We start from the raw sequence: 23577 nt of genomic DNA, 5'->3' as shown, positions 1-23577 counted from the left end.
TATCTGCATTATCTCTTCTCCACAGGTGTGATTATCAAAAATAAAACCAATTCCTAAGACCTCCTTTTTGAAAGAGTGGCAACAGTTTACAACAGCTCGCTAAACACACTCTTCTGAACAGAAGCAATATAGTTTTTATCAGATTTTAAACCATATCTGAAAAACAAACTATAAAATTACTTTGGGCACCAGTGCTAGAATATTCCTCTTTCCCCTTCTGTCTAGAAAGAAAGGTGTGCATACAAGTACACAAACACCCTCCTGGTCTGGTCAATGCCCAACTCCCAAAACACTGGTGGTTTTCCAGGGTCACTGCTGGTAACTCAGGCATTCTTTTAGTGTGTTTCCAAACTCGTTTTATTTTACAGCATATGGACTTTGAGAAATACAAATTTCCCTGTAGGAATTTTCTGTTTTAAGGTAAGTAGGGTGCTTTCTACTGGTATTTTATCCTTTAGTTTCTATCTAGAAAAATATTTTTGAAAGAAAAAAATTTACACAAGAAAGGGTAATGGAGTTATCTCTTTCATTATATGAAACTGGAGTATACATTACTAGATAATTAAGTAGGCTATATACTGATACCTATATATAATTAGCATTGCCAACCCATCTGAATTTGGCCAAGGTGGTTAAGTTTTATTTCCTGAAATACAAGTATGAATGAAAACTTTAAAACTTTCCCCAAATTGTATATTCCTTGAACTTGTCCACTGAGAAAAAAACAGGGGAACTCTTTTCTGCTCCTTTACAGGCTTACCTCAAAGATATTCCTGGTTCAGTTCCAGGCCACCACAATAAAGCGAATATTGCCATAAACCGAGTCACATTAATTTTTTGGTTTCCTAGTGCATGTAAAAGTTGTTAGTATACCACAGTCTATTAAGTGTGCAATAGCATCATGTCTAAGAAATGATTTATATATGTTAATTTAAAAATACTTTACTGCTAAAAATTGCTAACCATCTCCTGAGCTTTCATCAAGTCAATCTTTTTGCTGGTGGAGGGTGTAACCTCAATGTTGATGGCTGCTGACTGGTCAGCGTGGGCTGTAAAAATTTCTTAAAGCAAGACAACAATGAAGTTTGTTGCATCAATTGACTCCTCCTTTTAAAAATGACTTCTCTGTAGCATGTGATGCTGTTTGAAAGAATTTTACCCACAGAACTTCTTTTAAAATTGCCATCAGGGCAGGGGCAGAGCACGAACCACAAAGAACAACTTTTAAGGGCAAGCTAAAATGGCATGAAAGGATAAGACTCCTGGCATCGAGCTCAAGATAGTGGAGTAGGAAGATCCTGAGCTCATCTCCTTTACTGACACCAAAACTATAACCACATAGAGAACAACCATCTCTGAGAACCTGAAGACTAGCAGAACAGATTTGCTATAACCACAGATATAGGGTAAAAGCCATACCAAAACGGGTAGGAGGGGTAGAGACTAAGTGTAGTTAGGACGTACCCTACTCCCCACTCCCCACACAGTGACTTGTAAGTATGGGGGGAAGGGGGTGTTACTACTGCAGAGGTCGTCCCTGAAGAGCAAAGGGTCTGAGCCCTAGCCTGGAGCACCTGCGCCAGATACTGGAGCCCCCATAACATCTGGTTTTGAAACTCAGTAAGGCTTATATGTCTGGGAGAGCCAAAGGGCTGCGGGAAACCCAAAAGCAGTGCTCTTTCTGAGTCCTGGCACAGAAGCAGCAGTTTGAAAAGCACCTAAGTCATATGTGAAGGTGACACACTGACTAATTTTAGGGTGTGTGCTGGAGGGGCAGGGATCTGTTGGAACTTTCTCTTGAGCCAGAGTATTGGTGGGTGCCATTTTCCCCCTTCCCTTAACCTAGCTGGCCCAACGCTGGGAGGTGTCATATCTGACATTCTCCATTAATCTTGTTAACGCTGTTCACCCCTGCCCCCAACCCATGTGTTTCCCTGAGGACCCACCCAGGATAGTACCCCTCCAAAGTTGCTCCTGCCCTGCCACACCCAGTGAGAGGCCCCACTTGGCACCAGTGCACAGCAGGCTTAAAATATTGAGCTTAAAACAGTAGGCTTAAAATATTTAGTTAAACTGACATCGGGGCCCATGTTAGGTTAACTGAGTATTTTAAGCCCACTGTTGAGACCTACAGCTTAGGAAAAAAAAAAGATTTCTTTCAAAATATTAGTGCCCATTGACAATGCCTCTAGTCAACCAAAACCTATGGTGGAGATGTACAGTGAGATTGATGTGTTAATGCCTGCTAACACAACATCCACTCTACACAACAGCACCACAACACAGAGCTGTGAGTTGCCCTGCCCTGATGAATCTTAAGGCTCCGCCCCTTATTACTATGTAACAGACCAAATAGAGGAAGAAATGAAGGCTACAAAAAGTGAAATAAAGGAAAATGTACAGGAAACCAACAGTGAAGGGAAGGAAACTGGGACTCAAATCAACAATGTAGAGCAGAAAAAAAGAAATAAACATTCAACCAGAAGAGAATGAAGAAACAAGAATTCAAAAAGATGAGGAGAGGCTTAGGAACCTCCTGGACAACTGTAAACATTCCAACATCTGAATCATAGGGGTGTCAGAAAGAAAAGAGGAAGAGCAAGCAATTGTAAATTTACTTGAAAACATAATGAAGGAGAACTTCCCCAATCTGGCAAAGGAAATAAGACTTCCAGGAAGTCCAGGAAGCTCAAGAGAGTACCAAAGAAGTTAGACCCAAGGAAACACACCACAAGACACATCATAATTAAGTTATCCAAGATGAAAGATAAGGAGAGAATCTTAAAAGCACCAAGAGGAAAGGAGAGAGTTACCTACAAAGGAGTTCCCATAAGACTATCCACTGGTTTCTCAAAAGAAAACTTACAGGCAAGAAAGGGCTGGAAAGAAGTATTCAAAGTCATGAAAGGTAAGGACCTACAACCAAGATTACTCTATCCAGCAAAGCAATCATTTAGAATGAAAGCAGATAAAGTGCTTCCCAGATAAGGTCAAGTTAAAGGAGTTCATCATCACCAAGCCCTTATTATATGAAATGTTAAAGGGACTTATCTAAGTAAACAAAGATCAAAAGTACAAACAGTAAAATGACAAAAATTCACAACTATCAAAAACTGAACCTAAAAAACAAAAACAAACTAAGCAAACACCTAGAACAGGAACAGAATCACAGAAATGGAGATCACATGAAGGGTTATCAGCAGGGAAGGGGGGGAGAGAGAATGCGGGAAAAGGTACAGGGATTAAGAAGCATAAATGGTAGGTACAGAATACCCAGGGGGAGGTTAAGAACGGTACAGGAAATGGAGAAACCAAATAACTTACAAGTATGACCCATGGACATGAACTAATGGGGGGGGGGGCGATGTCAGTTGGGGCAGGGTGCAGGCTGAGGAGAATAAAGGGGAGGAAAAAAATGGGACAACTGTAATAGTATAATCAATAAAATATATTAAAAAAAGAAGAGACACCAAAAAAATTTCAGTTAACCATGTTGTAAACAGATGTGCTGTCATCCAGGCTTTGTGTTCCATTTATAGAGCACAGGCAGAGTAGAGTTAGCATCATTCTTAATGGCCCTAGAATTTTCAGAATGGTAAGTGAGCACTGGCTTCAACTTCAAGTCACCAGGCTCATTAGCCTATACCAAGACAGTCAGCCTGTCCTTTGAAGCTTTCAAGTCAAGCACTCACCGACTTCTCTCTAGCTATGAAAGTCTTAGATGGCATCTTCTTCCAATGTAAGGCTGTTTCATCTACAATGAAAACATGTTCAGTGTAGCCATCCTTATTCACTGTATCTTAGCTAGGTCTTCTGGATAACTTGCTGCAGCTTCTCCATCAGCACTTGCTGTTTTACTTTGCACTTATGAAGATGGCCTTTTCTTAAATCTCACAAATCAACCTCTCCTACCTTCAAACTCTTCTCTTTGGCTTTCTCACCTCTCACAGTTTTCACAGAATTGAAGAGAGTTAGGGCCTTGCTCTGGATTAGGCTCTAGCTTAAGGGACTGTTGTGGCTGGTTTGATCTCCTATCCAGACCACTAGAACTTTTTCCTATCAGCAATAAAGCAGTTTCTCTTTCTTGTCACTCATGTGTTCCCTGGGGAAGCACTGTAATTTTCCTTCAGGGACTTTTCCTTCGCATTCACAACTTGGCTAACTGGTGTAAGATGCCCAGCTTTTGGCCTGTCTTGGCTTTTCACATGCCTTCTCCACTAAGCTTAATTATTTCTAGCTTTTAGTTTAAAGTGAGAGTCGTATGACTCTGCCTTTTGTTTGAACACTTAGAGGCCAATATAGGGTTATTAATTGGTCTAGTTTCAATATTGTTGTGTCTCAGGGAATTGGGAGGCCCCAGAAGAGAGTAAGAGATGGGGGTTGGCTGGCCGGTGGAGCAGTCAGAATCCACATTTATGGATTAAGTTTGCCACCTTATATGGGCATGGTTTGTGGAGGCCCAAAACAATTACAGTAACATCAAAGACCATTGGTCACAGATCACCATAACAAATACAATAATGAAAAATTTAAAATATTGCCAGAATGACCAAAATGTGAGAGACACAAAGTGAGTAAATGCTGTTAGAAAAATGGTGCCAATAGACTTGCTCGATGCAAGGCTGCCACAAACCTTCAATTTGTTTAACAACAGCAAAAAAGCAGTATCTGAGAAACACAATAAAAAGAGGAATGCCTGCATACAGTTCCATATTTAAAATAATACATAGCATGTTCAGATATATTAAGCAGAAATTACCCTAGATTAAAGTGAGTAAGCATAAGAACAGACTATTTTATTTAAGCAGTGAATATGCTCTGAACTAGCTTTTCATTAGCAGAATCATACTTGATCCTTTGTGGGATGCCTTCAAGAGCACTGAGAGGATGTGATCCTCTCTGAAACCTTCTTTGGCCCACCCATTCAAACATTTCCCCCTGTACCTACAGAAAGAATGCTGGCCGACCTCCTGGGGCAAGCCAGGCTGCTTTGTAGCACATTTGTGGCACATGGCTGGCAACATGACAGAAACCCCACAGGAGGGCTTTTCACCTCTGATGAAAGACTGAAGTGAAACCTGTAAGGTCATGTTTAACACCAGCAATTTATGAGTTTTTTTCCAAGATTTAGGTTTGGAGCATCTGCTCATCCTTTAAGATTTTATTCTCAGCCAGGGTCTCCTACCAAAAAAAATTACTGCTTAATTAAAATATCATTAGTCTGGGGGATAATCCTAACCAATTGCTAAGCAGTCTGTCAGTTTTTAGTCATGTAAAAACTAAGTAATAACCAACAAAGAATGAACTAGCCTAACAGAATAATTCCCAGTCCTAGAATAACTATACAGGTAGAAGACATGAAAACTCTACCCCTATAGGCCCTAAAGCTTTCAATTCTCTTCTAACTTATAAAGAACCTATTCAAGTCAAGATGTGTCTATCTCTGAAGTTTAATTTGAGTCTAAAGCATTCAGGGATTGTTCAGTTTTTCCCTTAGTCAAGAAGGGTCCAGAGCTCTTAGGTTATATCCAAGGCTAGAGTAGGTAATAATCAAGTATCTGTCCCCACTTCTGGTATTAGAATAAAGCACTGAATAAATAGTATTTCTGCAAGATTTAAACAGAAATTAACAACTAAATATGAAGTAGCTCTTGTAGGTATAATCAGGAACATAAAGCAGAGGTCAGCAAACTACAGCCTGCTGCCTATTTTTAAAGTTTATTGGAACACAGCCATAATCACTTGCTTATGTATTTGTTTAGGTCTACTTACACACAACAATAGGAGAATTGGATAATTACAACAGGGACCATATGGTCTGCAAAGCCAAAATATTTGGTCCTTTTCAGAAAAGCAATGCTGATCCTGGCTAAAAAGTATATAGAGAACATTTATGTTTGTCCCTGGGATGGGGAATAGATCAGGAAAGGTGACATGAAGAAAGCAGGTTTAGCTTGAGTCACCAGGCTGAAGAAAAGAATATGGTCTCACCAAAGACTCATTTAAAAGGAAGGTCAAATTATAGTTATATGCCTCTTAACAAAGGAAAATGTGTTGTTAGGCGATTTCATTATTGTGCACAGAGTATATTTATATAAATCTAGGGGGTATAGCTTACTACTGTAATTTCATGTGTACACTTTTACATGACTGGCCATACAGTTGGTTTGTTCACACCACAAACGTGAGCAATGCATTGTGCTAAATAAGACATTACCAAGGCTACGAAGTCACCAGGCCATTACATTTTTTCAGCTCCATTATAATCTTATGGGACCCTGTTGTATAATATGGTCCACTGTCAACCAAAAAGTCATTATGCTGTATATGACTACACTAAAAAATTATCTTAACTATTACCCTATTATGAGAATATTCAAAGTGAATTAAACTACGTAAGAGTTTTCTCTGTATTTTTCTGAAAATGTTTTAAGGTAATGCTTATTCTGGTCTCACTCATATGGGGATATGCTGTCATTTTTGCACGAGCATAAATCATACCGCTCCCTACTCCAACCATGTTTCCATTTACAGGGGAAACCAGAGTCCCATCGGGGAAAGTAGCATGCTTAAGACCAGAAAAACAGTCTGCTGCTCAAGGTGGACCCCGATAATCAACACTAATTTAGGAGCACTGTATGTTTTGAGCTGAGAGGGACCTATGATTCTGTGGTCTCCTAGACTTTCATGAACTTGCCAAATTTCATGTTTATTGCCGCTTTCAAAAATGTCTGAAAATATTTTTTAAAAGAATTTTGGATCTTGATAACCAGCATGAGTGAAGAGCTATATGTGCTCTGGGTAAGACACTCTCAGTTTCTTGTGGCTAAAACTCCATCAGCAAGATATCCCTCTTTCTGATCCCACTGCCCACCCCTCCTACCTTTGGAACTCTCCCAGAGTATGATCTAAAACTGTCTGTCATCAGGAAAATCCCCTGTATATCCTTAACCTCTTCTTCTAACATTCCCTTCTCCTTCATGCCCTAAATGAACTTAGGTTCTCCCCTGAGACAATGTTTCCTGAATTTCTCCCACTGTCAAAAGAGAGGTGTCTCAGGAGACACATAGACCCTGAGCGACAGAAAGAAATGTGAACTGATGCAAGCCACTTAGATTTTGGAGTTAATAGGCAGAATGGGCAGCAATAGCTGACTGTCACAGAAACTGATACCAGAAAAGGAGAGTGAGCGAGCTGCCATCACCAAACCCTGAAGTGGTACTGACTCTGAGATTAAGAAGCCAAGGAAACATTTATTCCTATGAGAAAGGTAGAAAACATTATCAAATGAAGTTCTAGCAGAGATGCCCTAGTTGACCCCCCAACAGACCTGAGAGTGAGATAAATGTTTATTGATATAAGCTGAGCTCTGGGGGGGTTATTTGCTATTCAACATTATTCCAGTAACAGCTGATATCTAAGGCCAATCATAATCCATTTGTCTACTAGATCCCATCCCCGCTCTTTGCTATTCAAAACATTGCTACAACAATTTTTCTTGTCTTAAATCGTCAGATTTACCTGTTCTACAGGTTTATTCCCGAAGGTAAACATCATATAATTTCAACTGGTCAGCAAATCCTATTGACACTATCTTTAAAATATATCCAGAACCTGAATACCTCTTATAACTCCCAATGCCACTGCCTGCTCTAAACCATCTCATCTCTCACCTGTACTCTTGTGATAGTTTTCTTACTGGTCTCCCTGATTCCGACCTTCCTCTGCTACAATCTATTCCTAACACTGTACCTACAATACTTTAAAAACAAAAGTGAGATCATGTACTTCTTTGCTCAAACCCCTCTAATATATCTCCAGAACACTCAGAGTAAAAGCCAAAGTCACAATCTGTCTGTCCTTCCTTGCACCTTATTTCTCTCCACTGTCACTCCCCTTCCCCAGACCATTTCCCTCTAGCCGCACTGTCACTGTTATCGTTGCTGGTCCTTGCACCCAATAAAGTAAGCTGCTACTGCAGAGTCTTTCCACTTGCTGTTCTTTCTACTGAGAATATTCCTGCAGCGTATACCCAGACACCCACAACTTCTCTGGGTCTTTGCTCCAATGATATCGCAGTGAACACCCGTATCCCTAACCCTATTTCAAATTATAGCCACTCATTTTTGTTTTCTTTTATCTATAGCACCTACCATATGATCTATGACATATTTTAATGAACTGTTATTTATTCGCTGTCTCCTAAGATAGAATGAAAACCCCGAGAGGTCGGGTATTTTTATTTGCTTTCTTTCATAGCTACCTCCCTAGTTCTTACACTGGTGCCTGGACACATAAAAGACACTTGACAAATATTTGTTGAATCAGTGAATCAGTCTATAGGAAAAGAGTCAGGTCTGGTTTTTATCTTACATTCCCAAGTTATAACTAATAAACTAGGGACCCAGACTGGAAAGAAAATGCTGCAATGAAGACAAAGATGCATATAGTTTCAGTCAGATTTTTTTCCTTACTTTTGTAGTAAGTCTTTTTTCTTTTCTCTCATTTATAGCAAAGGAAATAAAATATAGCAATTATGAGGACTAGAATTCAACATAATTATATTTAGAGCCCTGGACTGAAGCTCTATTTTCAAAATTACAGTTTTTAAATATTTTTAATGCACTACTTAGTTTTACCACCATAGGAGATTTTTAACCCCAGGGTGTATATCTGCATGTTATATCAGCTTCTTAAGAAATGAATAAAATATTAAACTGTAATTCTTCACACAAAACAATTTACTCAGTAAGAACTAAGATCAAGAAAAGCATCGTATGAAGTTCAACCCTCCCCTTCAGCTATTTTTCATTATTTTCCTTTAATCTTTCTCTAACGAAAAAAAAGTTTTAATTAATTACTGCTGGTAGACTCAGATATTACTAAAAATAACCATTTACCAAGCTATTTTAGAAAAAAAGAGAAGAGAAATGTAAAACGAACCAACGGTATCAATAGATAAGCAAGGTACAAGCAATTCTTGAATGAAAAAGCCTGTTTACTTACCAGGGAGACAACACATACCTACTAGTCATGAGAATAAACATGACATTAAATTAAAATGAGCTCTATTGTCATCAGGTATATAAAATGAATCTAACTAGTAGGTGTTAAGTATAAAGCGTGCTGCTTCAGTTAACCAAAATTAAATTTTCTTTAAACCAGCCTATTTTACAATAAGGCTGCCCCAGACTTATTTTGCTAAGAGACACCCCAACCCCCACCGCCACACAAACACAGACAAAATTAGACAGAGAGGGAGAGACAGAGAAAGAGAATGAATCTACTCTTTAAATTTTGAAATGTCACAGTCTGCCAAGCCTTTGAAGATTACTTTGATATCTTTTCCTTCCCCAAGGAACTTATTACTTGGCTTTCAGTGAAGACAGTGCTGACAGAGACTAGCTCCCTTATTAAACACTTCCTTTTTTTGTAGGAACTAAGCAAAGTAATCATACCATTTCCAAATTCAGTTAGCAGATATCTTTTAGCATACTGACAATAAAACCATTATGTTAATTTGAAGTAAAGGTTTCAACTGTTCTGTAACTCTGATGGTGACTGAGGCTTTTTATTACTTACCGAGTCCTAAAAGATCAACAGTGGGTTCTGCAGCTTTTTTAGGGCTGGTGCTTTTTTTAGGCTCTAATTGCTGATCTTCTTTCTTCTGCAGCTTTAAAGTAAATAATCAGTTTTATTAATTTTTCTTAAATAAACCAATGAAGACTTTAAAGCCCCAATTATATATATAATTTTGATAAAGTTAGCATAATGAAGCCTTAAACATTTATTATTGTATAAAAAACAAGTAAACATGATTATTGACCTCAAGTGACAAACCTTACATATTAGGACCTCAAAACAGTGAATATATAAATTTAATCTTAATATAATTGTTCTTAACCATTTAATTCATTTATGTGAAATTACACTTCAAGAGCTGTATTTGGTATTACTTGCTAGCCACTGCTAAGGTGCACCTATTAACAGAGGGTGGGCAGGGTTGCAGTTTTTAGGAGCACAGTTTACTCCCCTCACCCACACTGTTGACATGTAAGGCAACACTGCACCAAGAAAAGCCTAATGAAATGTTATTTGATAATGTTTTCCCCAAGTCTACACTATCAGTTACATTTTAAATATAATATCCTTCTAGTTTCCAGAAGCCCAGGCCACAGTTACACATTCCATACCATCTTTCTCTTTCTCATACATATAAAAACTGCTGTATAAAAAAGAATGAAAAAAACCCATTATCTGTCCTGACCAATGTGGCTCAGTTGGTTGGACATCATCCTCCTAAAGCTAAAGGTCACTGGTTCAGCTCCCCATCAAGGCACATGCCTAGGTTACAGGTTGGGTCCCTGGTCTGGGCATGTGTGAGAGGCAGCCCAATCAATGTTTCTCTCTTACATCAATGTTTCTCTCCCTTTCTTTCTCCCTACCCACCCTCTCTAAAAATATAAACAAATTTTAAATGTTAAATATATATATATATGGGGTTTTCAAATCAGAAACTTATCTCTCTATAACCAAGAAAATAAAATTAGTTCACTTATTCCTTTCTCAAACCACTGCTACAAGATAATTTATTCTACAACTAATTAAAGAATTATTAAGTTAGTTGAGTTCATTTTATATAATTCCTCAAATATATATATATATATATATCTACCCTTACTTGTTTTTAATCACTACTGTCTCCCTCAGATTTATTTTTTAACCAATTAATCTACCATCACAGATATCAATTCTTTACTAACCTTCCAAAATACAGAATTATCAACCTGTAGCTACATAATTCATTTCATATTCTTTTCCTTTTCAACCTCCAGTACAGATAAGATTTACCTTGCTCAGCTAAATACTAAAGAAAGTATAGTTTATACTAACAAGGTAAGTAATTCTTTTCAAGTTAATACTAAAGCTGCTAGACCTTCCTCCCCCCTACACTTTTTTAAAAATTGGATTGGTTATGTTAATATAAACACTCAAATCTGGAAGATAATGAGGATTAAGTGGCCATGAGCTTGCCAACTTCAAATAACTCTTGGGCAGGATCCTAATAGCACCATGGGGCAAGTCTTCATTTGTCACATCCCTGCCTAATACTCTGGATATTAGGATTTAAGTGTCTTATGTTTAGAAGCAACTTAAAATCTAATCAATGATTTAATTTAAAATTAGAAAGCCTGAAAGATGAAAATAAATTTAAATAAACTTGCTAAATGCAGTCATACTTCATATTAACTGAAATTCAGATATTATATGCCAATTCTTTTTGCTATAATATTTTACTGAATATTATTCCATGGAAAGAAGCATGGGACAAAAACCCAACTGGTGAAGAAGTACTTCCTATTCATCTTCTCTAGTCTAAGAATCTGGAATTTCTTTAGGCTAAAATGATTTCTTTTTAAAAATTCAAATTCTGGTTTATTTCCCCACCAAATTGGAACCACCTTTTTAAATACTTTGAAGTATGAAATTACCCATTTGTTGTCTGAAAAGAAGAGAACAAAGTCAAGTCCTCTAGCAATCCTGACTCCTACCCTCCAAGCTCCCGCACAGACAGCACACATGTAGGTAAGTAGATATGTGGAACTACAACATAAATAGCCACACATCTATGTGTCCTAAGAGTTTCTCTTCTTCCTTAGATTTCAATTGCACCATAATTTAAAGAGGTGTTTATCAAGCATCCCATAGGAACTATGTAATAGAGAACACGTATATAGTTGTGCAGGGTAAAGAAAACTGAAGGTAAGTATAAGGGAAGAGCCTAAACAGAGTTTATCAAATTGCAGGTGGGTTTTGAAATCTGTTTTATAGAATTTAATTTTGTCATTAAAAATGAAACAGAACATAAATTAGAATGCACTGCACAAAGTATTCATAAATGATTTTGCACATTTGTGCACACGTGTGAGTGCATGTAAGCTGGACTGAATCATAATGTAAAACATATTTCTTACCAGAACATAGGTTAAGATATTCTGTTCTAAAGAAAAGTCTGCTCCTTTGCTCCTACTTACATGAATGGGTCTGCTTACACGAATGAAGAATATCAATGCTCTAAACCTTACCAGGTAGTCCAAAGAGAGTTGGCTAGTCTAGATGGATTTCAACATTTCAGACATGAATTGCCTATAGTTGGCATCTCATAGGTTTTCTCATAAACCAGAAAAAAGCAAAACAGTTGATCACTGTAAGAACTGTCTTACATCCCTTTATTCTCAAATCTCGCTAAGGCAATACTGTGAACACATCAATGTGTGGAAAGAGATAACTTTTAGAGGTAACTCTTCTGTATCCACATAGTAGCACAAGTACTACCTTCTTGTATTAGTGAGAGATACAAAGACTGAATTCAGGAAATATTCTTCTTTGTTCATAGCTGTAAACATAAAAACTGACCTCACTATTTTTATTTTGAAACATATTAAGAGCAAACTCAAGGACAGATACACCAAAGCACCAAACCATGTAAATGACAAATCTCCCTGAAATTCTTACCATAATAATACTTGAAATTTTAGAGCTAAATATCCATAAAAGGTATTAATTTTCTATGCATTTCTTTGAGTGACTTTATAGTAATGAATGACAATTCTCATTCACACAATTATTTTTACAGATCTCTTTGTAAACTAAGAATTAAGTATTTTTCTAGTGTTAGATGAGTATATCTAAAAAATGTAGACTCAGGGATTATGAGTTTTCAAAACAGCTCTAAAACAATCCTTTAAATTGTGCAATCCTCTAAAACGAAGATAAACTAAAGATATCTAGGTATTATGTTTTATTCCATTATAACTTGCATATAAGCCTAACATTGTCACCAATAAATTCAGAGACAGAGCCTATTTCAAAAAGGTACTACTTCCAGCTATTAAATCATGTCCACTGCCGCATTTGCCTATGCTGCCATATTCTAAAAACTGACAAGACCCAGCTTTTAACTGAAGGAAGATTGTGGACAGCCTCAAATATTGGTCTATGAAGAGACCGTCAAACTAACAGACCTCCTTTCTTTACCACATTGCATAATTCAGCATTTCAAAAACATTTTAAATTATCAAAATCAAACCTCAAGAAGTAAGATAAGAAGTTTGGAATAGTTTTCTCCTTATCCCTCATTAACAGTCCCTGTAGCAACAAGGCAATGTGATGGCCTTTAAATAGCCTGTTTACCAAGAAGGTAGAAGCAGCATCCTGAAAAAGTGTCTCATGGCCACTCTAAAGGCTGTTTCTACAACAAAATATATTTGTTGCTCTCTTTATTTATGTATATAAAGAATTTATATATACATCACCAGATTAATGCCAGAGAACTATAAATAGATTCCCCAAATGAGTGGCAGTTAAGGAAATGGGTGTGTAACAGATTATGCTTTCTTGACCAGCTTTTCTAAAATTAAAAAAACTCTCTTGCTGGCCGGTATGTCTCAGCTGATTGGCACATCATCCCGCAGACCAAAAGGCCAAGCATTTGATTCCCAGTCAGGGCACATACCCAGGTTGCAGGTTCAATCCCAAACTGGGGATTGTACAGGCAACCAATCAATGTTTATTTCTCATCTCTCATCTCTCATCTCATATCTCACTCTCTCTCAACAATGAAAAAATGTCCTTGGGTGAGGATAAATTTTTTTTTAATTAAATGAAAAAACATACCTGATTTCTAACAAGGCTTGCCTATAACACCATAAGATAAATGTTAAACAACAAAAATATTCATACACAAACTATAATTTATAGCAACGATTTCAACCAGTATGCCACAGCACTCTGATGTGCTGCAAGAATGTTTAAAACATGCAATACTCAACAACTTAAGCATGGGCACTGACTTCTTTTCTCCTTCAAGGGTGTTCAACCTTCTGCCTGCAGGCCACATGTAGCCCAGGATGGCTGTGAATGTGGCCCAACACCAAATTGTAAGTTTACTTAAAACCTTTTCTTTGCTTTTCAGTTTTTGTTAGTGTTTGTGTATTTAACATGTGGCCCAAGACAACTCTTCTTCTTCCAGTTAGGCCCAGACACACTAAAAGGTTGGGCACTCCTGCTAGACTGTCAAATTAAAAAATGACAACAGCCAACACAACAATAGCCATCTGGTGTGAATGAATCAAAATTATACCTATTTTTTGTCAGATCAGCAAAAAATTTATTTTGGTGTGCCACAGAATTTTAGTAATTAGTTTATGTGTGCCATCAGATAAAAAAGGTTGAAAACGGATGATTTATACCTTTGTTCAGAACCAGGGACTTCTGAATAAGATGGAGGCATAGGTAGATACACTTTGCCTCCTCACACAACCAAAAGAAGGACAACAAATTTAAAAACAAAAAATAACCAGAACTGCCAAAAAATTGAACTGTATGCAAGTCCGACAACCAAGGAGTTAAAGAAGAAACATTCATCCAGACCAGCTGGAGGAGCAGAAACAGGCAGCTGGGGCAGAGAGGACTCATGGCAAGGCAGCAGCTGGCAGAGTGGGCAGTCCCACATTTGCAAGCAGATAAACCGGAAGCAACAACTGGGGAGTGACACAGACCACACTACCCAGCGTTCCAGTGCAGGGAAATAAAGTCTCAAAACCTCTGACTATAAAAACCTGTGGGGATTGTGACAGCAGGATAAACTCCAAGCTTCATAAGGGAGTTTGTTGGAGAGACCCACAGAGCCCTAGAATATACACAAACCCACCCACCCAGGAATCAGTACCAGAAGAACCCAATTTGCTTGTGGGTACTGAGGGGAAGTGATTGAAAACTGGCCGAGAGCTGAGCAAGCAGCACTGTTCTCCCTCTTGGACCCCTCCCTCACATACAGTGTCACACTGCAGTGATATGGGTTGCCCAACCCTGGCAATTACCAAAGTCCTTACCCCTTACCACGTACCATGCACACGGAGACAAAAAAATATGGCTCAAATGAAAGAACAGATCAAAGGCCCAAAAATAGAACATAGCAATGAAAAGACAGCCAACCTATCAGATGCAGAGTCAAAATACTGGTAATCAGGATGCTCACAGAAATGGTTGAGTATGGTTGCAAAATAGAGGAAGAAGCAAAGGCTATGAAAAGTGAAATACAGGAAAACATACAGGGAACCAACAGTGATGGGAAGGAAACTGGGACTCAAATCTACCATTTGGAGCAGAAGGAAGAAATAAACACTCAACTGGAAGAGAATGAAGAAAGAAGAATTCAAAAAAAATGAGGAGGTTTAGGAACCTCTGGAACAACTATGAACATTCCAACATCTGAATCACAGGGGTGCCAGAAGGAGAAGAGGAGAGTAAAAAACTAAAAACTTATCTGAACAAATAATGAAGGAAAACTTCCCCAATCTGGTAAAGGAAATAAACTTCTAAGAAGTCTACGAAGCCCAGAGTTCCAGAGAAATTGGACCCAAGGAGGAAAACACCAAGATACATCATAATTAAGTTACCCAAGATGAAAGATAAGGAGAGAAGCTTAAAAGCCTCAAGAGGAAAGGATAGCGTTACCTACAAAGGAGTGCCTATGAGACTAATCAGCTGATTTCTCAATCAGCTGATATCTCAAAAGAAACCTTGCAGGCAAGAAGGACCTCCAAAGAAGTATTCAAAGTCATGAAAGGTAAGGAACTACATCCAAGATTACTCTATCCAACAAAACTATCATTTAGACTGGAAGAGCAGGTAAAGTGCTCCCCAGATAAGGTCAAGTTAAAGGAGTTCATCATCTCTAAGCCCTTATTATATGAAATGTTAAAGGGACTTACTTAAGTAAAAGAAGATGATCAAAAATATGATCAGTAAAATAACAACAAACTCACAAGTATTAACAACTGAACATAAAACAAAACAAAAAAACTAAGCAAACAACTAGAACAGGAACAGAATCACAGAAATGGAGACCACATGGAGGGTTATTAGCAAGGAGAGGAGGATGGAGAATGGTGGAAAAGGTACAGGGAATAAGAAGCATAAATGGTATGTACAAATAGACAGGGGGAAGTTAATAGTGTGGGAAATGGAAAAACCAAAGAACTTATATGTACAACCCATGGACATAAACTGAGGTGGGGAATGCTAGTGGGAGGCGGGGTACAGGACAGAGGGAATAAAGGGGAGAAAAAATGGGATAACTGTAATAGTTATCAATAAATCATATCAGTAAATCAATAAAATATATTTAAAATTTTAAAATAAAATTAAATAAATAAATAAAATCTATACCAAGGGTACCCAATCCCAAGGCTATGGGCTGGTATCAGTCCACAGTCTGTTAGGAAATGGACTGCAAGTGAAGTTGGCCTGATGCCTGAGCGCCACCTCCTGTCCCCCAACACCCTCACCCCCATCTTCCATGAAACCAGTCCCTGGTGCCAAAAAATTTGGGGACCCTACTGTACTATAGCATACATGTTCTGTTGTATGTTGCAAATAATAAGATAAAATTATTTAAGGTATCTGAAATATAGCTGTGATGTAATAATAAGTAAAAAATATCTTAAAGCCACATTTTAGAAAACAGAAGAAAAAAATGCTATTAATCTTGTTAGGATTTGGGGCACAAATATAATAAAGTGTGCTAACACTGTAACAAAAAAGAATGCCTTTGATGGTATCATTAGTAGACTGGATGCGGCTGAGGAAAGAATCTCTAAGCTTAAGGATAGGTTAGTAGAAATTCCCAAAATGGAAAAACAAAAAGACTGAAAAAAAAATTAAGAGAAAGAAAAACAAAATATCTAAGTGGGGCAACTATAAAAGGTATAACATACGAGTGTTGGGGATAATAGAAGACAGACAAAAGAAAAGATGACATATCTGAAGCTATAATGGCTGAGAAGTTTTCCAAATTAATGTTGGACACCAAATCAGAGATCCTCAGAGTTCAGAACCAAGCAGGATACATGCTAAAAACAAAACAAAACAAAAAAACCTATACCAAGTCATATCATTTTTAAACTACAGAAAATAAAGAAAAAAATCCTGAAAGAAGCAAAAGAGGGAAAAAACCTACAGTGGAACAAAATATCTAAGAAATTATATTTAATTTCTTAGAAACTTATACAAGCAAGAAAACACACAAGCATTTCAAATACTTAAAACTGTTGAAAGACAAAAAACCCACAAACAGATTTCTGTGTACTGTGAAATTATCTTTCAAAAGTGACAGAGAAATAAAGATTTACTTGGGCTAATAAAAATTTGAGGGAATTTATTACCAGTAGATTTACCATGCAAGAAATGTTAAAAGAAGTTCTTCAGAGTGAAGGAAAATGATATAGGTCAGAAACTCCGAACTAAATAAACGAAGTATAAAAGTAGAAAATTATAAACATTTGAGACTTTAACATTACTATTTATGGTTTAACTTTCTTCTCTTTTTCTTTACTATGTTCAGAAGCTGATGGATTTATGTCATCGTATCATCAGGCACTACGACCAAACCACAGCATTAGGAAACATATTTGTTAGTCCAATGTAATTGCAGCGTGTTTGATCAGACACCTTACACTGTCTCAAGACTTCTTTTATGGCCAGGTTAGGAACTCTCTAGAAATCATAGAACTTATTACTAGATCACAAGAAACCTAGTAGAGAATTTCATCCTTTCACTGTTTGCTTTAAGATGATGCATTAAGTCTATAGTGGAAACAGAAGTTCAGGGTCAGAAACCACTCAATTCTTAAACACAAAGGATGCTTTCCCTAAAGCTCTTGGTATTAATAAAGTAAAATATCTAAAAATGAAATAACATCACTGTTAGTAAAGAACAGAACTAATACTTTATACCTACTTTATTTCACATGTTATTCTATAGTTATGAGTGAGATACCATTTGATACTTAGTATGTATAAATTTGAAGTATTCTAATAACACGGTAATGAATCCACCCAAAGATGTAATTTAATGTTACCACAACCAAAATAACCACAATAACAATTTCCATGTATAAAGTTTACATGCACTAAACCATGTTTTTATTTTTTACTTTTATTATTTAATGATAACCTGCGACTCACATTGGCATATTAAGAATTTGGAGACTATGCTCTTTGAGTTAAAAGTGCTGTACCATTACTACAGTTACTAACTACTAACACTATGGCCAATACTATAAACACTACTGTTGTTAACCTCCCTGCCCAGGGCCACTAGCTTCCAACCCAACCTTCTCCTAAGAATGGAAACTCTCTCTTTGGCACTTAAATGTGGCTACTTCAGGAAAATACCATGCTATTTTTCAACTCTTTACTTCAAGCTTTCTATCTTCTTTTTAAACTAGGGAAAGATAGGTAACTTCAAGCTCCTATCTTTTAGTTCTGCCAGAAAAATACAGGGCCCCTCAGCTTAGTGATTCTAGATAGGAAGAAACATGAGGAAAAACTTTCAAAACAAATGAACACATTATCAAAGTTACCAGCTATTTTACCAATAACCAATAGATTGCCCTGTATGAAAAATTACTGTTACTGTTCAAGTTCCAAAGTCAGAGAAAAATACATGAAAACTGCAAAGTATTTCTTGTAGGGTTTGGGTAAGCACAAAAAGCCAACTGATAAAGACGACTGCATCCATCATTGGATATGCACACTCACTGCTTGTTCCAGCGGCAGCGTTACTGACAGAAGACAACTGCTAAAAACAAGATATTGCTGGCAGAGATTCAGGTCAGGAGCTGTGGGAATTTGAGTCCCGACATCACTTACAGACTAGATAATCACACTCAGCTACCATTTCTTCCTCTGAAGAATAAGGGGTTGGACTAGACTGCTTACATCCTTACCAGCTCTAACATATTAAGAGAATGCAAATAAAATCTCAATATGGGCCCTAAATATCTCCCCACTATAAAAATGCCTGTGTGCCTATGGGTACTGCTGGGCTCCATCTATGGCTAGTGCATACATTTCCATATAGTCTACTGGTTACTGCACCAGAATCTTAAGTGCAAGAAAACACCTTTTTAAATGGCAAAGCCTGTAGACATTTCAAGATACATCATCAAGACACAAATTACTTTCACTATCAGTACTCTATTAACTAATCCTCTTAGAATGGCAAAAATTTATTAATAATTTATCCACCAGGATATTTTTGCTATAATATCAAGATATTACTTTTTAAAATATCTTCTATTTTGGCTAAATACTTCCCAGTATTATAAAATAAGTTTTATGCCCTGGCTGGCGTAGCTCAGTGGATTGAGCGCGGGCTGTGAATCAAAGTGTCGCAGATTCGATTCCCAGCCAGGGTACATGCCTGGGTTGCAGACCATAACCCCCAGCAACCGCACATTGATGTTTCTCTCTCTCTCTCTATCTCCCTACCTTGCCTCTCTAAAAATAAATAAATAATTTTTAAAAAAACAACAAAAAATAAGTTTTATATCTTTTCCTTATGTAAAAAAAATTCCTAACGTAGGTTATTAAAAGTATCAGCTGTAGGCAAAAAAATATCCTGAACACTAAACTATCTGTCCCACTGCCGGCTCAGTGGTTGTGTGGCTTGTTTTAACCCTCCTAAGGATTATTCAACACCTCTGCCCTCTATCCATTCAAGACTCACTCTATAAATGTGAACTGACAGTGAACTGTTTACATTACAGATGAAGTAAACAGACAAGAACTGAACTTTTCTTTCAGTCTTTTTTTAAGCAATATAAATGGCATTTATTTATTTATTTATTTATTTGGTGCTTCCATAGTTTATTTGTTTATGTTTTGTGGCTGTTCAAGTACAGTCGTCTCCATTTCTCCCCTACAACTCCCCCCCACTCCAGCCATCCCCAACTCCCTCCCTTGATCTTGGTCTTAAGCAGCAAACGCCCTTCAGCAGTTCCCTTCACTCCTCTAAATTTTGTCAGTCTTCGTGTTCAGCTTTCCCAACAGCACATTGTAAAGAGGACCATTTTTGCCAAAAATCATTTCACACAAGGACTGCTTACTCCATTGATAGTCTTTTTATTCAGTAACTAATCCTCTACATGCTCAGCACTATTCTAGGCATGATATTCTACCGTAGCATTTAAGGCAAGTGGAGAAGAGGTTGAGAGGGGAGAAAAAGAAAAAAAAAACCCAAATGATCACAAATAAACCAGTAGTGTTAAGTGACACAGGATAAATTAGAAAAGGGTGTTGTAATCAAGAACGACTAGGAGCTAGCTATTTTGTATTCAGTGTTCAGGGTAGGCGTCTCTCTAAAGTGCCATTTAAATTAAAACCTGAATGACAAGAAGGTGGCCCCCCTAGAAAGATGGGGAAAAGCACCTTAGGTAAAGCAAACAGTGCAAAGGTCTTGAGGTCATGACGAGTCTGATTTATTCTGGGAACACCAAAAAGGGATGGCTGGAGCACAATAAATAAGAGAGAGTGGAAAGAGATAAAGTCAGAAATATAGACAGGGGCGTAAGACTTCACTGTACAAGGCTTTAAAATAAAAGGTGTAAAGTTGTCATTCCAAGTGCAATGGTAAGTCACTGGATGGTGTCAAACATAATCTGAATTACTTTTAAAAAGACAAATTAGGGAAATGGGGAAAATGTTTAGGAGGCTATTGCAGAAGTCCAGGAAAGAGACACTGGTGGTTTGATCTACATGGTAACAGCAGACGAAGAAAGGTATAGTTACTAGGATATTTACTTATGGAAGTGATGTGTCAGAGGTGGTAAGGGAAAGAAGAAAGTAAGGTAAAAATCTTAGTTAAGATTTTTGCCTTAACCAACTCAGTGAGCTGACTAGTGATGTGGTTTCTTGAGATGGGGGAGGCAGCAGACAGAGAAAGATAAAGAATTCTGTCTTGGCCATTTTCAGTTTAAGACATCTGTTACATGGAGATGACAAGAAGCTGCTGAATACACAAGTCTAGAGTTCTGAGGCTCGGTCAAGTTTAGAGATACAGATTTGGGAGCCATCACCATGTTCTTGATAATTAAAGCTATAAAACTAGTTGAGGGCATTTAGGCAGAGAGAATACAAAAGAAGGGAGCTCAGCACTGAATTGGGGACTATATTTTGTGTCTTGCAGAGGAAATGAAGTCAACGAAGGATACTAAGAAGGAAAAGGCAATGAAGTGAGAATAAAACCGAGAGAATGGCTGCCATGACCAGTGTGGCCCAGTTAGCTGAGCATCGTCCAGCAAAGCAAAAGGATGTTGGTTCTATTCCATCAGGCACATGCTGGGTTGTAGGTTCAGTCCTCAGTCGGGGCGCATACAGAGGCAACTGATTGATGTTTGTCTATCACATCGAAGTTTCTCTCCTTTGCTTTCTCCCTCCCTTCCCCTTTCTCTAAAAAGAAATATATAAAACCTTTTTTTTTAAAAAAAGAAAATACTATGCTTAAAAAAACAAACAAGAGAATGGGTTCATGGAAACCACGACAAGAAAGAGCTTTAAGAAAAAGGGAGTTACCATCTGTATGGAAAATTGATGAGAAGGTAAGAAAGAACAGAAAAACCTACTGAATTTGGTAACACAGAGATAACTGGTGACCTTGATTTGAGGAGTGTCAGGAGAAAGATGCAAACAGAAAGTGGAGTAGAATGCAAGGAGAAAAAAACCTTAATAAGAAAATGTACACAATGACCAAAGATGATCCTTTCAAAAAGGGTGGTAGCTAGAGGTGATAATAATTGGAGGCATAAGATATGGTAGCAAGGGGAAAAAACTGAGAAAGCAAGGGAGAGGAATAAATGAAGAATGAAGTTGTGAGGTAAGATACCCAGAACCCAGCTGGAGCAGCTGGTAGAGCACCTGACCATTTCATCAAGAGGAAAGGTAGGGCAGAGATGCAGGCTGTTTTGGTGGTGGAAAAGTAAGGCAGTTCTTATAGGACTGCAATTTTCTCAATCAAATATGAAGCAAAAACATTACTGAAATGAGGTATGTAGTGTGTTTACAGAGACAAGAGAAAGCAAGAAATAACTCTTTGGAAAAATAAATATTAAACATACTAGGAAAGATGGAAAGTATAAATCAGGACTGCAAGGCAACACTCAATAACCGTTTAAGATTTGCAGCTATGAAGTGGAAGTGAGACCAGTCAGCAGACAGTTTCTGTTTAAATGAGGGCATGGAATAGGGAGGGCAGCAATGGATTCGGTACCTGCCAGACAGGAGAACCACTGAGGGAAAACAGGGTAGTCACAAGAAAGTGAGCAGAGGGAGACTGTGGATCAGGAGACCTATTTTAATCACCCTATTTTGAGGCACATAGGTCACATCAGCAATTTTCTTTTGATAACTGCTTACCTCTATCAAATCCTCATTTGACAGTTGCACTGCATGTAATTAGAGCAGTTTTCCACCATTATCTACTTAAAATCTTTTCATATCATGATGACTCAACTGCAGCAACTAGATAGTAAACTTTTTCAATAAGGATTTCCTACATACAATGACTAGTGTGCATGTTAGTCATGCTCCTAGGAGAAAAATTTTTTCTGATGTCATCTTTAGGACCCTGATGTCAGAATAAGACTCATCACATAAAAAAAATGCTCAGTAAATATATACTGAAAATACAACATCTGTGCAAAGAAACAAAAAATTGATGGTCCTGGAGAAAGCTAGCACAGATGGGGCCAAAACACCTTTGTTCCTGGATGCTCTCGGAAATGAACTATATCAAGTAGGCCACCTCCTAACCTATCAGGTTGCCAGAGGAAAGCAAGGAGACAGTATCAAGATCAGGTTCCCAAGAGAAAATCACAATGAATTCACTAGATTAGACTATGAACTCTAAAGGTCAGGAATTTCTGGCAGATTTGTTTACTTCAGTATCCCAAGAGTGTATGAGAGTGTCTGTCACATATCAGGTACTTGTTATAAATTTGTTGAATAATTTGGGTGTGTCTTCAGGATTAGGCAGACAAAGTGACCCATCGAATATGCTTATAAACTATGAACTTAAATTACCATTTTAAAAATAAATTTTAAGCGTAAACACTAAGATCTCTCTGGTCCCAAGTCCATATTCTTTTTTACTACACCCTGCTGCCATTATTTAGCATAGATGGTATGATGAGTCACTCTTGAAACACTTATAGTAGAAAACTTGTCCCAAAGATATAAACAGCTTGCTACTTTCCAATGGGTATTAGTTGTTTATTAATCCACAGCAGACAGTTATAACAAAGTAATGCAGACCCCACCAGTGGCCTCCTTTTTAGAAAGACATGTTCTGGCAATTATGAGATGTATGACCCTGGGTAAAACATCACTCTTCAAGTCTTCTGTTTTTCCTTTGTAAGACAACTATATTAAAACTATCTATGGTTATATGAGAATTAATTAGCACACATAAAATGCTTAGCACAATGCATGACACTTAGCAGAAATTTATTTAATCCTTGACCTTTCTTCCTTCTTTCTTTCTCCACTTTTGGCTACAATAGTAACCAAAAGGCCACAGCAAGAGGCCACAGAGTATACTGGTTAAAAGCATATATTCTGAAGACAGAACATTCCAATACAAGTCTTGGCTTGGCTACTAAAAAGCTGTGTGACCACGAATAAATTAGCAAACCTGTGTCTCAGGTTCTCACCAGTAAATGAGGATAACAGTAT

At 37.5% G+C, this 23577-nt stretch overlaps 1 protein-coding gene across 3 annotated transcripts in view; it reads right to left on the bottom strand.

Annotated features, from left to right (window-relative positions):
- SMAP1 (small ArfGAP 1) overlaps positions 1–23577 on the bottom strand; it is a 154583-nt gene that overhangs the window by 19752 nt on the left and 111254 nt on the right. For all 3 annotated transcript variants that reach the window (XM_045843203.1, XM_045843200.1, XM_045843202.1), the window contains one exon: positions 9583–9673. In XM_045843203.1, the coding sequence (XP_045699159.1) occupies positions 9583–9673 (91 nt within the window). The remainder of the gene's footprint in view (positions 1–9582; positions 9674–23577) is intronic.

This window comes from Phyllostomus hastatus, unplaced genomic scaffold (assembly GCF_019186645.2).
Source record: "Phyllostomus hastatus isolate PE091 unplaced genomic scaffold, TTU_PhHast_1.1 phas_contig_40, whole genome shotgun sequence".
NCBI lineage: Eukaryota > Metazoa > Chordata > Mammalia > Chiroptera > Phyllostomidae > Phyllostomus > Phyllostomus hastatus.
This window is presented reverse-complemented; position numbering and strand designations above follow the sequence as displayed.